This window comes from Colossoma macropomum, unplaced genomic scaffold, assembly GCF_904425465.1.
Source record: "Colossoma macropomum unplaced genomic scaffold, Colossoma_macropomum, whole genome shotgun sequence".
Classification (NCBI taxonomy): Eukaryota; Metazoa; Chordata; class Actinopteri; order Characiformes; family Serrasalmidae; genus Colossoma; species Colossoma macropomum.
This window is the reverse complement of record NW_023494784.1, coordinates 25,088,328-25,102,730: the sequence shown is the minus strand read 5'-3', so window position 1 is coordinate 25,102,730 and position 14,403 is coordinate 25,088,328. Positions and strand designations below refer to the sequence as shown.

General features: G+C 37.9%; 1 protein-coding gene across 6 annotated transcripts in view; it reads right to left on the bottom strand.

Moving 5' to 3' along the window:
• Window positions 1–1,676: 1,676 nt before the first annotated feature.
• Window positions 1,677–14,403, bottom strand: part of dgkh (diacylglycerol kinase, eta) — a 75,407-nt gene continuing 62,680 nt past the window's right edge. For 5 of the 6 annotated variants that reach the window (XM_036565289.1, XM_036565297.1, XM_036565314.1 and 2 more), the window contains 8 exons: window positions 12,821–12,934; window positions 12,543–12,677; window positions 12,185–12,451; window positions 10,564–10,656; window positions 10,239–10,358; window positions 9,961–10,066; window positions 7,301–7,431; window positions 1,677–5,265 (listed from right to left, as the gene is read on the bottom strand). In XM_036565289.1, coding sequence (XP_036421182.1) covers window positions 5,179–5,265; window positions 7,301–7,431; window positions 9,961–10,066; window positions 10,239–10,358; window positions 10,564–10,656; window positions 12,185–12,451; window positions 12,543–12,677; window positions 12,821–12,934 — 1,053 coding nt within the window. In that variant the 3' untranslated portion in view covers window positions 1,677–5,178. The remainder of the gene's footprint in view (window positions 5,266–7,300; window positions 7,432–9,960; window positions 10,067–10,238; window positions 10,359–10,563; window positions 10,657–12,184; window positions 12,452–12,542; window positions 12,678–12,820; window positions 12,935–14,403) is intronic. The other variant, XM_036565331.1, reaches the window with a different exon arrangement.

The following is a 14,403-nucleotide window of genomic DNA, read 5'->3' as shown; positions in this document are numbered from 1 at the left end:
TACCCATTATCAAGATTTTAATTTGAGGATCAATTCAAACAAATGGCAGGATTGGAAGTATTGATATAATATGATATATATATATATATATATATATATATATATATATATATATATTTTAATTTTAGGTAATTTCCCTAAGGAAAAAAATGCCTTGTAGTCTCACCTCAGAACTATTCTGGGCTCTGGCTTTAGGCTACTCTCAAAAGAATGAAGACCCAAATGACATTGTGTATGCATTCAGGTTTATTGAAGAAGTAAGATGTTGTGTGGTACCATGTTACCACTTGATTGTGTGATAATGCAAGGCTGGATGATTAATCTATATAAATCAGTTTGAAAGAACTGCAATTTTAAATATATTCTTCATTATTCAGTGAATAAACTTTTCAAATTGTAATTGGGAAACTAATATAATAACTAATGTAATAACACAGAGCTTGTGAGCTGGCAGTATGGTGCACTCAGGCTTCAAAAGTACAAAAAAGGCATGATCTTCCTTGAGAAAAAAAGGCCTGGTGCTTAATTTGTAGAAAAGTGTTGCATGTAATTTGCAATCGCAATTTTGTTCAGAAAAATTGCAATTGGATATTTTCCCCAAATCGTCCAGCCCTAAGATAAAGTCAATGCAATAAAATTACTTTATAATTAAGCTATGCACTATAGCCAGTCTAAATCAAGAAGAGCTTTCTTCACCCTGTTCATAATTTAACCTCTTTCTGCAGGTCCCCGCTGGCCATTCCACTGGCAGAATAGAAAATGACTAGGATACTCCCATGTTCCCCTGTAATTCTGATATGACTTTAAGTAGACCACTGTTGGCTCTCTGTGTGTGAAATGTTCTGACCCTGTGGTGAGCTGCTAGCCAGCAATGAGGGGTGAAAGTTGAGAGGTGAGAACCCCCTGCTATGAAAACTGTGTATACTTCTCCATAACGACAAATGTAATGAGATAAAATGGACAGCACAACTGGAGCTTTCTTGGTATCAAAAATCGTGTACAAAATAAACATTTTAAACACAATAAAAACACTTGTTTTGTTGATTTGCTTGCTTACCTATGAGGATGAAACAGTTCACTTCCAGTTTTGTAAATCATACACATTTCTATCTAAACATATTCTAGCAACATTATTGAAGAAAAAATACATAGTTCAACTGAGAGATCTCCAAAACAACCAGAAATAGCTTTTTATGACTGCAGAAGAGGCTAAACAAAAACAAAAGTTTTATTTATTTATTTATTATTTTGACAATCTAAATAAACGATAAAAATGACTGAACAGAGTAGATTCTATGGGCATAGAGAGGAAACTGTAATTTCAAACTGTAATGGCTTGTGTTTATGGATTTGAGTGGTTCTGACTTCAAATATATCAAGAAAGCAACAACAGCCATATTTGTTTATATTCTGATTTCTTCAGTAAAGCAACCTATTCTAATGTTCAGGGGTACCCACAGATGTATGAACTGCTGCTCGACGACAAATATGCAGACATTACTACATCGCATGATAATGCTTATGTATTTATTGATTTATTTACTAAGCTGCATTATACACTGTACTTTTAATGGGGGTCATGAGGAAGTACTGTCTAATTTCTGTCACTATTACTTGATTACAGTAATTTTCAGTCACTAGTTTAAAGAAACATTCACCAAAAAGAATGAACCAAATGACATTGCGTATGCATTCAGGTTTATTGAAGAAGTAAGATATTATGTGGTACCATGTTACCACTTGAAAATGTACAACAAAATCAAATCATTTATTACTCAATCAGGATACAAAAATACACATCTCAGTGACTTCCATATTGTAATAAATAGTTAACCATGCATCTACGATAAAAAGGCACAGAAAACAGTCACTTAGTAGTCATAAAAATTACCAACTACCAAAAAATCATCCAGATATCAATACAAGTGACTACTGTAACATTATATCCCAATGGTGAAAACACATACACATCAGTTGTTTAACCTTAATAAATATGCAAATGCTGTATATTACACACATAGTTTTAAAATTAAAAAATTTAACTGTGCCATTGTAAACACAATGTAAACAAATGAAACTCACATCGCACATCTCTTAATAGGATCATGTCAGCGATATGCAATCCTGCTTTAAAAATTTCTCATGTGAATTGGATTTTGAAAAATCAGGCAGTATACAGCTTTATGTACACCATCTCTAGATAAGCTCAAGCGTGCTTTTGCTTGACGTCTTATCAAAAAAACACTCCTGTTCTAGTGGATACACTCTTGAGAACTCGTTCAGAGACAGATATACATAGGATGTGTGCAGATGAACTTGCTGCAGCATGAGAGGAAGACTGCACTTGGGGATCTGAGTGAAATGAAAGCAAATAAAAAACGCACAGAGGCACCATTATATTGAGGTCAGTCAACCTGCTACAGTTTAGAAATGGAAACACTGTAAGGCCAAATCTTCAGGGGCTTCGTGTAGCTATCAAGTCCTTAAATCTTCCAAGGTGCTATACGCAGAATCATTGTGAAAGTATTACTGGCATTTCACTCCACATCTCTAACAGCATATATGGCACTATGCCTGTGGTACAGGTTTCTAGTGTAGAATCAACGGACATTTTGTACTAGCATCTTTGGTAATGACTCTAGCGAACTGGGGAGATTAATTTTCACATACAGTCTTTGACTCCTTTCAAAGGCAATGCATATCCATTCTGTAAAGTGAAAATAAAAACTACTACATTCAGTTTTTAATTACAATATGTGCATGTTAGAGTGAAGACTCATATCGTACAAAAAACTGCCTAGTCTGTTAAAAGTAGATTTAGAGTCAATCAGCCCTCCTCCTTTTCTTCTCAACTCATGCTGCCAGTCTTCTAAGCACCACTCCTTGCTCCTCACATTCTCTAGACACTTCTTTTAGAGTCAAATAGGATGCCTGCAATTGACTGTGCAGCCAAATTTATGGCTAGTTGTGGAGTTAAAACCTGACTGCAGTTATACTTATGGACATTTGCCAGACTTGGATGATCTTTTATTGTGTTCGCTGTTTTCATTTCAAATTTACCCTGATTCAATATCTATGTTACTTCATGAAAACTTAATGTAGGTGGAAAAGAATAGAAATACTTTGTTTCTAGCTGTCAGTAAGTACTTGGCTGGAATCCACTGAATAAAACAACTTCATCCCTAGACAGATATTCACATGTGATCTACTACCCTCTAGAGGGAGATTGTGATATGACATAAACCTATCATGAAACCTACATGCACTGGTGGTCTGGTTTACTTGTGATTTACAGGACTTGATTTAAGCTAACGCTAAAATGTCCATAGCAAAGAAAAAAAAAAAAAGAGGCACAGCAGGCGGTTCTGCCAGTTCCATAGCACAAGAGAACATCCAGTTGTCTAGCAAATTATCCTGGAAGCACAGTTTAGTAGATATGACTGATGATCTGCTTGTGGAAGATTGTATGAATTTGGAAAGAATATGGCATGATAAGTCTGTCCACGAGTCCACCTTAACCAAAATAAAAGAAAAAAAAAAAGAAAGGAGTGCATGAACTGGTTTTTGTTTTCCATGGAAAAACATCACATAATAAAGCTTCATAGAGAACAAAATGTATCAAAATAAATACAATATTGCACCTTCAATAGAATACAACAGCACTTAACATATAAAGGCGATTACTAAACATTAGAATAATTCACATCGGTATCATGGTGCACTATACACAATCAAATGTGTAAGCTCAATATATCATGTTAGCATTAATCTATACAAACCATTTTCCTTACAACTGGAATTAACAGTTCAATATATTTACAGTGCATATATTAACAAACAAAACTTCACTTACACTAGTATACCCTGTAATGCCATCAACTTAACAAAATTTAGTTCTGGGTATCTTATCAAATTTACAGTTTATCCCTAAATGCAATTTAAGGAGCGACAATCATGAGAAATCTATGCAAATTTGCAGATCAACTGCAATATCTTATGCTCGAAACCTATTCCAAGTAAAATAGATACATTTAAAGTATGTTCGGAGTCAATATGTGGAGAGGCGACTCTTAACAAGAATTTCCACACTAATGCTCTGATAATACATTTTTCTGTTAAATGTTAACTACTATTGAATTTGTAGGAAATGATACTTAAAAGTACTGTTTAACATTAAATGTTGCTGATCTTGGGGGAAAATGACACAAGTATTATATGTTATTGAATTTGGAGGAAATCTTAATGCAAACTAAAAACCTCTCAACAACAAAATATATCGGGCACATTCACTTTGGTACTGTTTTCACAAAGAACTGATATTTCATCTTAGTTAATGTGCTAACCAGATATAAATAATTGACCTCCTACCAATAAAGCACATTTTACAATAAATATGGCACGTGACACTGCTCTTTGACACAGAGGTTTCATGCAGACAAATAAATAGAAATCAAACAGCAGTCTGTTAAGACCACAGGGATGCTTCAGTAGTAACAAATGGCATCATACTAAAGTCATATAAAACTTGTTCAAGTGTTAGTTTGTACAATAAAAAACAAGACACTAATCATGCAGTGAAATAGATATCCAAATCAAGCATAAATACCATGCATCAGAGTGTCACTGTTTCAGGAAACCCCTTTTTAAACTTTTTCCTGGACTGCAAACCACTTTGCTATGATTGCCATTTGATTGCAATGCTTCAGCAGCCATTTTCCTGTCTCCTTAAAATGTAAACAGTGCTGTCGAAAGAAGAATATTGCTGACACATCACATCCCCATCCTACTGTAGCCATCTTTACCGCAAGGCAAAGAGCCAGTGAGCTATTACAAGGCTTTACTTCACCCACAGTGAACACTTTATGGAAGTCCTGTTTTGCTACTCTTGACTCTTTTAAAGATGCCAGAAGTTGCCTCTACAATGAGAGTTGCATACCTGATTGTGCCATCAATGTAGTATGTAAAAAAATGGCTTTGTTTTTTTGTAAATCTACACCCACCTAGATCACTCTACCACTACGTCTCTTTTGGCACCAGCACTCATTCTAAAACAACACATTCTCAGGTTCTCTAAAGCTATGCTAAAGCAATGGGAGAAACCCCTCGAAACTGAGCTCTTTCAGACAACAGAGCTCGGTAAAACGTCCGCTCCTCACGAAGGGAACATGTGCTCAAGCCTCACAGGTCCACCATGGCACTCTTGGCCAGCTCCTTAGTTCCCTGGAGAATTCTCTTCATATGACCCACCTTCGAGATCCCCAGATCCTGTTGAAACGAGGACACAAAGATCCACTGAGAATGACACATTGTTTTCAGTTATGATCTGTGCTCTAGACCAGAGAAAGGCTAATCTTGCAAACCAAATAAAGAACGTAGATTTAGGTAGATGTAATTGTAGGTGATGACATTAACCAGGACTGTATTGTATTGTATTGTGCCTGAATATGAAGAATATTACACGTTAAATCACTGTATTTGCCTACTTAGAAATACACTTTTTTTTAAATTAGCTAAAATCCTGTACTATTATTATTAGTAGAAGTACACCTTCATACTTTAATTAAACTTAATTATATTTAATTAAAAAATAATTAAATTGATTGATTGATAATATACTTTGCCAAGATATAAAGATATTTGATGCAATGCATTTTTAAAAACACAATTCTCAAATTAAATATTTTTTCATATGTCCATCAGGACAGCCCAATAGACAACATAGGGTTTGGCCAGATAAATGATAGGGACATTTGAAATGAAGGGGGCACAACAAAGAGAAAAAAATGGCACAGTCCAAGGAACACTTGTTCTGTCCTTCACTTCTAATGTATACAACGTACAGTGCAAGAGTCCACCCTTCATTAATTCATTTTTGAGTCACAAGGGCCATTAAGTACAAGTTATTCATTTTTGAAGAGATCTTTCTTAGGAGATTAGATATAAGTTAATCTTCGTGCATAAGCAAGGAAAAATCAAAGGAAAATTGGTGAAAAAACAAAACACTCCAAAACTGAAGTTCACATTATATTAAAAGATACTGAGAAAACGAGACTCCTAACAACCGTGCAAGACCTGATAGGCCAGCAAAACTGTGACCATCAAATAAACAGTACTTATAGCTTTTATCTGTGAGAGATATGAGAAAAAAGAGCTCCACTCTTGCTTTAGATCTGAAAAAATCCACAGGGGTTTCTGTTCATCCTTCCTCTGTGAGAAGACAATTGAGCACTAAGAGTCTCAAAGGATGTGTAGCTTTGGAAAACTGCAAGCAATTCACCAGAAATTCTGTTTGAATAACTTGTTGTAATGGCCCCTTTGTCTAGAAATAAGTAATGACGAGCGGTCTCTGCTTTTGGCACGCACTGTATGATACATCACCATTTGTAGACTTATCATAACACATTTACCACAAATAACAAATGGACAACATACAGTCATTCAACTCCACATTAAATACTGTGGAGAATGCTCAGAGTCATGTTGAAAATGGAATCTTAGTTAGTGTAAATCATGTTTATGTGTGCATTTCTGGTGTAGTTTAAGTGAGACAAGTAAGAGTATGACATCTCAACACTGAAATGAATAAACTCAACAAGTGCAAATGATAGCACACCAAAGTGACGATGATCAGTGATGACTTCAGTATTAATTCAGTCATTAATGAGTCAAGAACAGAAGTTTTGCATTATTACACCTTTGCAGCTGTACTTCATCAGTTGAGCTACAGATTTGCACTTGTTTGGTACATTTCATCTAAGCTTTGCTTGATCCTGCTAGTGTCATTTTGCCTCACACTTACACACACATACACCTCTCACTGCATTAAAAGTAACAAACACAAACATGCTGGTTCACAGCTGAGTACGTCACACCAGCCGAGTTGTCCATCACACGACACTAGTTGATGCACATGTGTCACACCATGCTGCAGGTGCAGTCACGCACTTATTTAGCTTCCTCTCAGTGTGGGTTGTGCCCCCCCTCTTCACTCTTTCACCCCCTTTCACTGACTATTCTAAATCTCAGCACTTCCAAAGGCTGTAGCATATCAGGGCCACAAACGGTTTAGTTAGTACGTAAGTAGGTTCAAGTCTCAAACAACACTTGCACAGAGGAAGCCAAGCAGAGCAGTGCAGCACAAAATAGCAAACAGGGGTCAGGTCAAAAAAGACAGAGAAGAGAGAATCAGAGAGTCAGTGAAAAAGGAAAGAAAAGAGAGAGAGAGAGAGAGAGAGAGAGAGAAAGCTCAGATTTGTTCTGAGGGACATTATGAGGCACGTAGAGGGGGGTGTGTGTATACCTTCAGGTCCCTCCTCTCCAGGTGCAGTAGTTCGGAGCCGCGGATGTCGTGGCGGATGAAGGTGTCTTTGTACTCCCCCAAGCTGAGCTGCTCCAGCCAGGCTCCCACCTCCTCAGTGCCCCACCTCTGAACTACACAAGTCAAGAGCGAGAAGCCCCCTTCAGTCTCCGAAAACCCCCGCACACACACGCAGGACACAAGCAGTACAGGGTCAAGGCCGAAATGGGGCAGAAATGAAAAGAAAAAACATCAACAACCACAAAGAGGGGGGAAGGGGTCAGAACAGAAAGAGAAGAACCACAGAAAGGAGTGGCAGCAGCAGCTGGCAAAGAGAGGGTTAAACAGGTTGGCTTTCGGTAAAGGTCTCTGGTCACTGGCACACCCAGAGGATTTTTTTTTCTGGCATGCAGGTTATCACAGTGGGACATCCACCACCGCATTCAGAGCAGACACAGGAGACAGTAGAAAGAGAGAGCAAGAGAGAACGAGAGAAAGAGAGAGAGATTGAGAAAGAGAGGAGGGAGGACGGGAGGCTGAAGCCTGTGCACCCTAATTCTCTATATATCTGGCCCCTGCACCATGGTTCAAACTGTCCTGTCCCATAAAGCCATACGCTGGCTCATCCACAGGCAGGACGCCACACTTGAGAGATAAGTTATCATTATCAGCTAAAGGCTCACTATACCCCAAAACTCAGAAGCATATAAAATTCAATTAGGGAGTAGCACTAATCTGTAACAGACTTGGAAAGAATTTATTATGGCTGTCTAAAAAAAATGGCACTGATATAGGAACTGTAGGCCGATGCTGATATCCAGTGATTTTCATGTACAGTTGTATGCAAAAGTTTGAACGCCTCCTGTCAAATATCTGAACACCTCCGATCAAACAATTTGTTCTTAACCTATTTTGTTGATTTAATAGGTGAAAATAGGTACACATCCTCTACAAGTTACAAATGTAAACATGGAATTTTTCTTCAAATTTTAGTGCACAATATCTACTTATTTCCTATTTACTTTATTTTGGTTTATTTATTATTGAGTTTAACATATTGGAAAGACTGAGACATAAAATATAAAATGAGCCATCAGTATTGCACAGGCCACACTGTTTTTTTTCCAACATGTTAAATTCAGCAAATAAACAGTACTTGTGCATTAAAATGTTCTCTATATAGATGATGTGTACTTTTTTCTCTTACAAAATCAACAAAATATTTAATATGACCAGAGGCGCCTAGACTTTTGCATATGACTGTGCATTCCGATTCCAATATATAAACATTTATAAAATGTAGAAACTGAGACTAGATTAGCATTACACAAAAATATAACAGGGTTACAAATGCAGTAAAATGAATAAAATGCAGACATTTTAGCACAGCAGCCCAGAATCACCTACATATTCTCTTCCCTTCCTGAGTACAATAAATACGTTACCTGCCGATACTGATATGATTCTAATATCATTGCGCATTCTAGGGGTGAGCAATATGACAATATTTATTATTATCTAGACAAATTCCATAACAATATGCTTTTTTCAGTACTGACAGTATCCACAGTATGTTTTTCTAAGCGTATTGTGGCTACCGTTCGTACTTAAGGAAAACTGACCAACTGCATATTTCATAACAAAGAGAGTGCAATTAGCACTGTTTAACTGGATTTAGTGCAGCACAGAATATGCTAAACACTAAATACAAATAATTGTACTCATAGTTTTTCAAAGTAATTTTTAAACATAGCACTAAAGGGCCTTTTTCATCTGTCCCAACTTATCAAACCTCAGAAAAATAAATATTGTGATGCATATCATGTATTGTAAAAAGATTTTCAAGTATTGTGATGTTATATTTTTTCCATATTACCAACCCTAGTGCATCCACAAGATAAAATGTTGAATGTATGTTACTCTAAAAAGATTTTTATTTGGTCAATTCCTCATGAAATGGTTACACCATGTAAAGGGCAGACAGACTATTCATATGGTGTAACAATTTAAAGCGATATACGAGGTTTTGATATGACGGCAACAAATTATACTACATTTTTTAACTGAACTAGCTATTAATTTAATTGCTGGCATATGAATTTAAATGGTTCCAGTGAGCCCAATGGTTCCAACACCAAGCCTCCCCACATATAAGAAAGACCAGTTGATATATCTGTGTATGCATGGCAGTGGTTTCCCTTCTGTGAGCTGAGCCTTGGTTTGTGCCTGCTGCTCATGTGTGGACACATGGGACTGTATCTGACTCACAGGACGACACCATGAACAGAGGAAAGTGCAGGATGTTCATGGATGGTTGGGTTGGACCGAGGACATCACAGAACAGAGAGAACCCTCAAAGGGGGATGTAGATGCTATATGGAGCTCTGTGTCATCAGGCAGGCCACATAGCACTGCCATAATGGCCGTAGGAGGTCAGACACAGTATTCTCTAACAGAGCATTGTGAGCAAAGTCACCAGAAACACTCTCAAAATTAAAAACACCTCGGAATTCAGATCTTCTGGCATTATTCAACAGCACAGCATTCTTGTTGATTTCAAAGCACAATGTGGGAACACAACACACAGCACTCCATGAATGCGACACGCCATCCATGAAAACTGTTTTTGTCTTTCCAGTGTCAGAACACCCACGCATTCTTACCTGACTGTGGGCTGGACTTCTTGAGGGCCTTCTCTTTCTTGAACTTTGGCACGATGCGAAACATACCACTGCGGCTGTTTCTCTTGCCGTACTCCAGGGAGTGGTCCTATCACACAGGACAGAGACCTTTTCACTCCAAATGACTGATCTTTCACTTTGTGGACATGCCAGTAAATGTTGAGGCCAGAATTTCCACTGTTACATGCTCTCCATTACACACAAAGGCTGGTGTTAAATACTGGGTCAAAAGCTGACTCCACAATATTGGCTGATCTCACCTCCTCGTCGTTGGGCTGAAGAATGTGGTAGAGCCAAGGAATCTCAGCCAGCTTGCCCAGCTCCACCTCCACACTCTGCAGAGCGCTGGACAGCAGCTCCTCATCAGGGGGGTCCAGTTGCTGTATGGACACAAAACCCACAACGTGAGATGCTGCCAAAAATCACACACAGCACAGCCATACACTACATTCACCATGCCAAGGTAAATGGTCGAGATCCTGAACATTTAATTCACGCTCAGTGACAGTTAGGGAGGCAATCCTTTCGTAAATGAGGCTAATCTAAGAAGGAAAATGTTACACTAAACTTTTGAAATGTCCTTACCAATGACACTCGTCCTACTAGGACTGACTCAGTCTCATTGTGCAGGGCCTTCACTGTGCTGGCCACCTCAATAGCTGTGTTCCTGGTCAGGCTCTAAAAGAAGGAGACTGTCTGATTACAACAGACCAACAAACATCAATATAACTTTTATAAGTAATATGTATGAACAGCAGGATCCCAGGCAGGGGTTTGGTGCGATACAAATAGAGCATTGTGGTGGTCTGCCAAAGCAGTGTTTCCCAAGTCCAGTCCTAGAGCCCATCTTCAGTTTTGTTCTGCTCAAGTTTTCACTGCTCTAACACACCTGATTCAGCAAGGATCAAAATTTTAGTGAGGTCCATTTCGTAAAAATGTGACCTACATCTCATAGGGAATAAACTAACTGCTGAATATTGATATTACACCAACCGTAAGTTTCTCCTTTAGAGATTTTTTATCAAATCATTGCTCCTTTTTTACCCATCCATAACTGTTATGCACCTTCTCCTTCAATTTGTTCCTTCCCCATCCCTCCATAAACTGATTTGACTCCTACCCTCTTTAAGTTTATTTGATGAATCATTTAACTGTTTTTATATTATTATTTTTAGCTGAAAAAAACATGCTGAAACCTACACTAAATCAAGTAGTTTTGAATTGTTTCAAATTTATTTTATTTCATTTACCCCTCTCCCTCTTGCTCTCTCTATATATCTCTGTCTCTCTGCTTGTCTCTTTTGCATCTCTGTCCTGAAAAAGCACACATTAAACATGCATTATAAAAGGCTGTCTATACCAAACCCCAGCTAAAGGGAAAGGTTGCTATAGATAAGGAGACAAAATACAGCCTTACGTACCTGCTGATTCCAGCTGACAGTATGTTCAATTACATATGGTTAAAACATAAAGATAAACTGTTTAATGGTTAGGTGTACATCACCTCTTATGCTAGCTGCATGCAGTAAATGAACGTTAAGCCTTCCATGTTGTCAATTTTACTCTACTGTTTAAAAGTTTGGAATCACTTGTCATATTTTTTTGTTATTTTATTTAATAATGAAGTGCACAATTTAGACTGAATACACTGGTCAGGGTGTTTCCTACCTTCCGCCCAATGAGTGCTGAGGATAGAACCCAGCACCCACCCGTGACCCAGAAGGATATGCAGGTTAGATGATAATAATGATGAATGAATTTTGTCAGGTTGTCTGCCTTGAGATTTGATCACCACTTTTCATCGAGGCATTCACGATATGCATTTTAGTGTATCTTCGTTCTCAATGTAATAGAGCATTCTTGGTTATTATAGAATCATCTACAGCTCTGTTCATCATTCTGGACGCATCTAAAATTTCTTAATTTTTCCAAAAAACGATTTGGAGCTGCACAATACCAGGATCATATTATCATCATTTTATAGATGCATACAAAAAGGATTTACATAAATGAAACTTTCAAATGGCAGTAAATAACATTATAAATTATTTATTGGCAAAATTGGGATATTCAAATACTACTTGTTAAACTATATGGGTATTCAAGCAGCAAAAATGTTTAAATTGTCCATCCCTAACATGACTCAGGTGTGTGAAAGGAAAGCACTAAACTGAGCAGTGCTGAGCTGGGAAACCCTGTATCTCACCTCAGGGAACTTGGGGTGAGTTTTGTTGATGGCATGAGATGCAGCATTAACAGCATGAGCGAGCTCTTGCTCCAGGAGCCCGTTGGTCTTGGCAGCTTCACAGATCCTGGTGATGAGTTCCTCTGCAGCGCGAGCACACATCTGGATTAGCGTGGCCTCTTCCTCGGTGGCCAGGTCCACAGAGTGCTGAGGGTACAGGTGAGGCCGCAGAGGAGGCTTGTCATACTTCAGCTTGTCCTCCCAAGACTTCAGTGTGTTCTCAAACGCCTGTAATAGCAGAACAAAGCTTCAGAGAGGCACATGGTTTGGGTACAACATGCTGTGAAAGACACAGATGAACATATACAGTAACACTCACCCTGTCTCTGGTCAGCATCTGGGCTCGGTTCTTGTGCTGAATCTTGATGACTCCAGGAGGCTGGATCCAGGCCTCTCCATCCACTTGGATAGGGACGCCTTCATCTCCCAGGATTGTAATCTTCACTGTGCGACACTATGGCACCAACAGAAAAGCAGTGTTTTTTTATATATATATATATATATACATATATATATATATATATATATATATATACACACACACACACACACACACACACACATTAAACATTACACTGCATAGTGACAAAGACACACCTGGGCAATGCGGTGATGCTGGAGCTTGATCACTCTGGACACTGCCATCTGCATACTTCCAAACACAGCCACCACCTCCAAGATTTTATCATCAAATGATGGAGCACAGAATATCTAGAAACGAAAAGAAAATAAAAATCATTGGGATTAATTTTATTCATTTCATATACAGGATGCTCAAAGCCTGTAAGATCAAATTGAGGGCATTTTTGTTTTCACTGTTTATGTACAGTGCTGAGGTTGTCTTGCTAGCTGATATCCTTGATCACCAGCAGAGGGCCCTTCACAAACACATGTTCAACACAACCGCATGTTCAAATAATTCCACAAGTCTTTTAATAGAAAAACTGTAATGCAGCTGCATTACCAATAAAAATATATATTATTAGCCCAACGGTGAGAGTCGTTTATAGGAAAATGACCTAGACTTTCGGCATTGACACACTGGCTCAACAAGCTGTTTGCAGACTTTAGGATGACATTTCTGGAGCCGATCCACTGGATGTCCTGTGCAAGATCACAGGCATGTCATTACTCTTTTGCTCTGGCCTGATGCTTATGTAACAGAGTCTTGGAGAGTGCTGCCAAAGTCCAGTGTAACCCCTTGCGCTTGGTCTGGACACAGAGAAAGCCTTTCATTTCACTGCTAGCTAATAAACTATCCATGAGAAGCTTGTGAGCCACACACAAAAAGGCTAAATGCCAGAGCAGGTTCACAAAGTTTCACTGAAAGTTAGTTGCACTCCCATTCCATAACAGATCTCTATATAACTCTGCAGGTTTCTTTACCGGATCATGGTACAACTTGAAGCTTCTTTCACATGACGTCAAATTTACCCAAGTAAACTGAGTAATCAAACAGAAGCTAGAGCATCCCACTGGGAAAAAATAAAGATTCTGAATTGTGGAAGGTATTCAAATAAATGTTGGGATGTACAGCATAGTAACTCCTCCAACCCAAACATTCTCAAAAATCAAAAGTCAAGACTCACTGTCTACTGGCTCTTGGAAAATTTATAGCCTAGAGGTTACAGAAGGCCAAAGGCCAGTCATCAAATCATTACTCTCAATCCATTTTATAAGAATCACATTTATTCATTTGATTTTTCTGATTATCTCTATTTGACTTCTTTGCTATTTTTTTTCAAAATATCCTTGAAGTGAACTTGATTTTGAACAGCTGTTCATTTGATTTCCTCAATTACACAACATCATACTTAGTTGTTTACACTGCCCACACTCTCTTGCTTTGTCCTCTAAAATTAAACTCATGATCCATTCATCCAGCTCATGACCATCCAAGATCCGGTAACTTAAAATGATCCCAGTAATTAATCAAAAAATTAGGTAAAGCAAGTATAAGAAGTCAAACATTAGTCAAACAAATATTAGTGTCTCTTTTCTTTTATGTAGACTAGTATTTAGTATTTTAGTTAGGTTAGTATTTTGTTTCATATCCCTCAAAATGAGATATTGGTTTATACTATAGATGAAATGATATAGTTGTGAATACCGTAAAGCGCCGTTTCCATATAACATTAACAAATTAAATAATTCTAAAAAAACAAATGATGACAGATGTG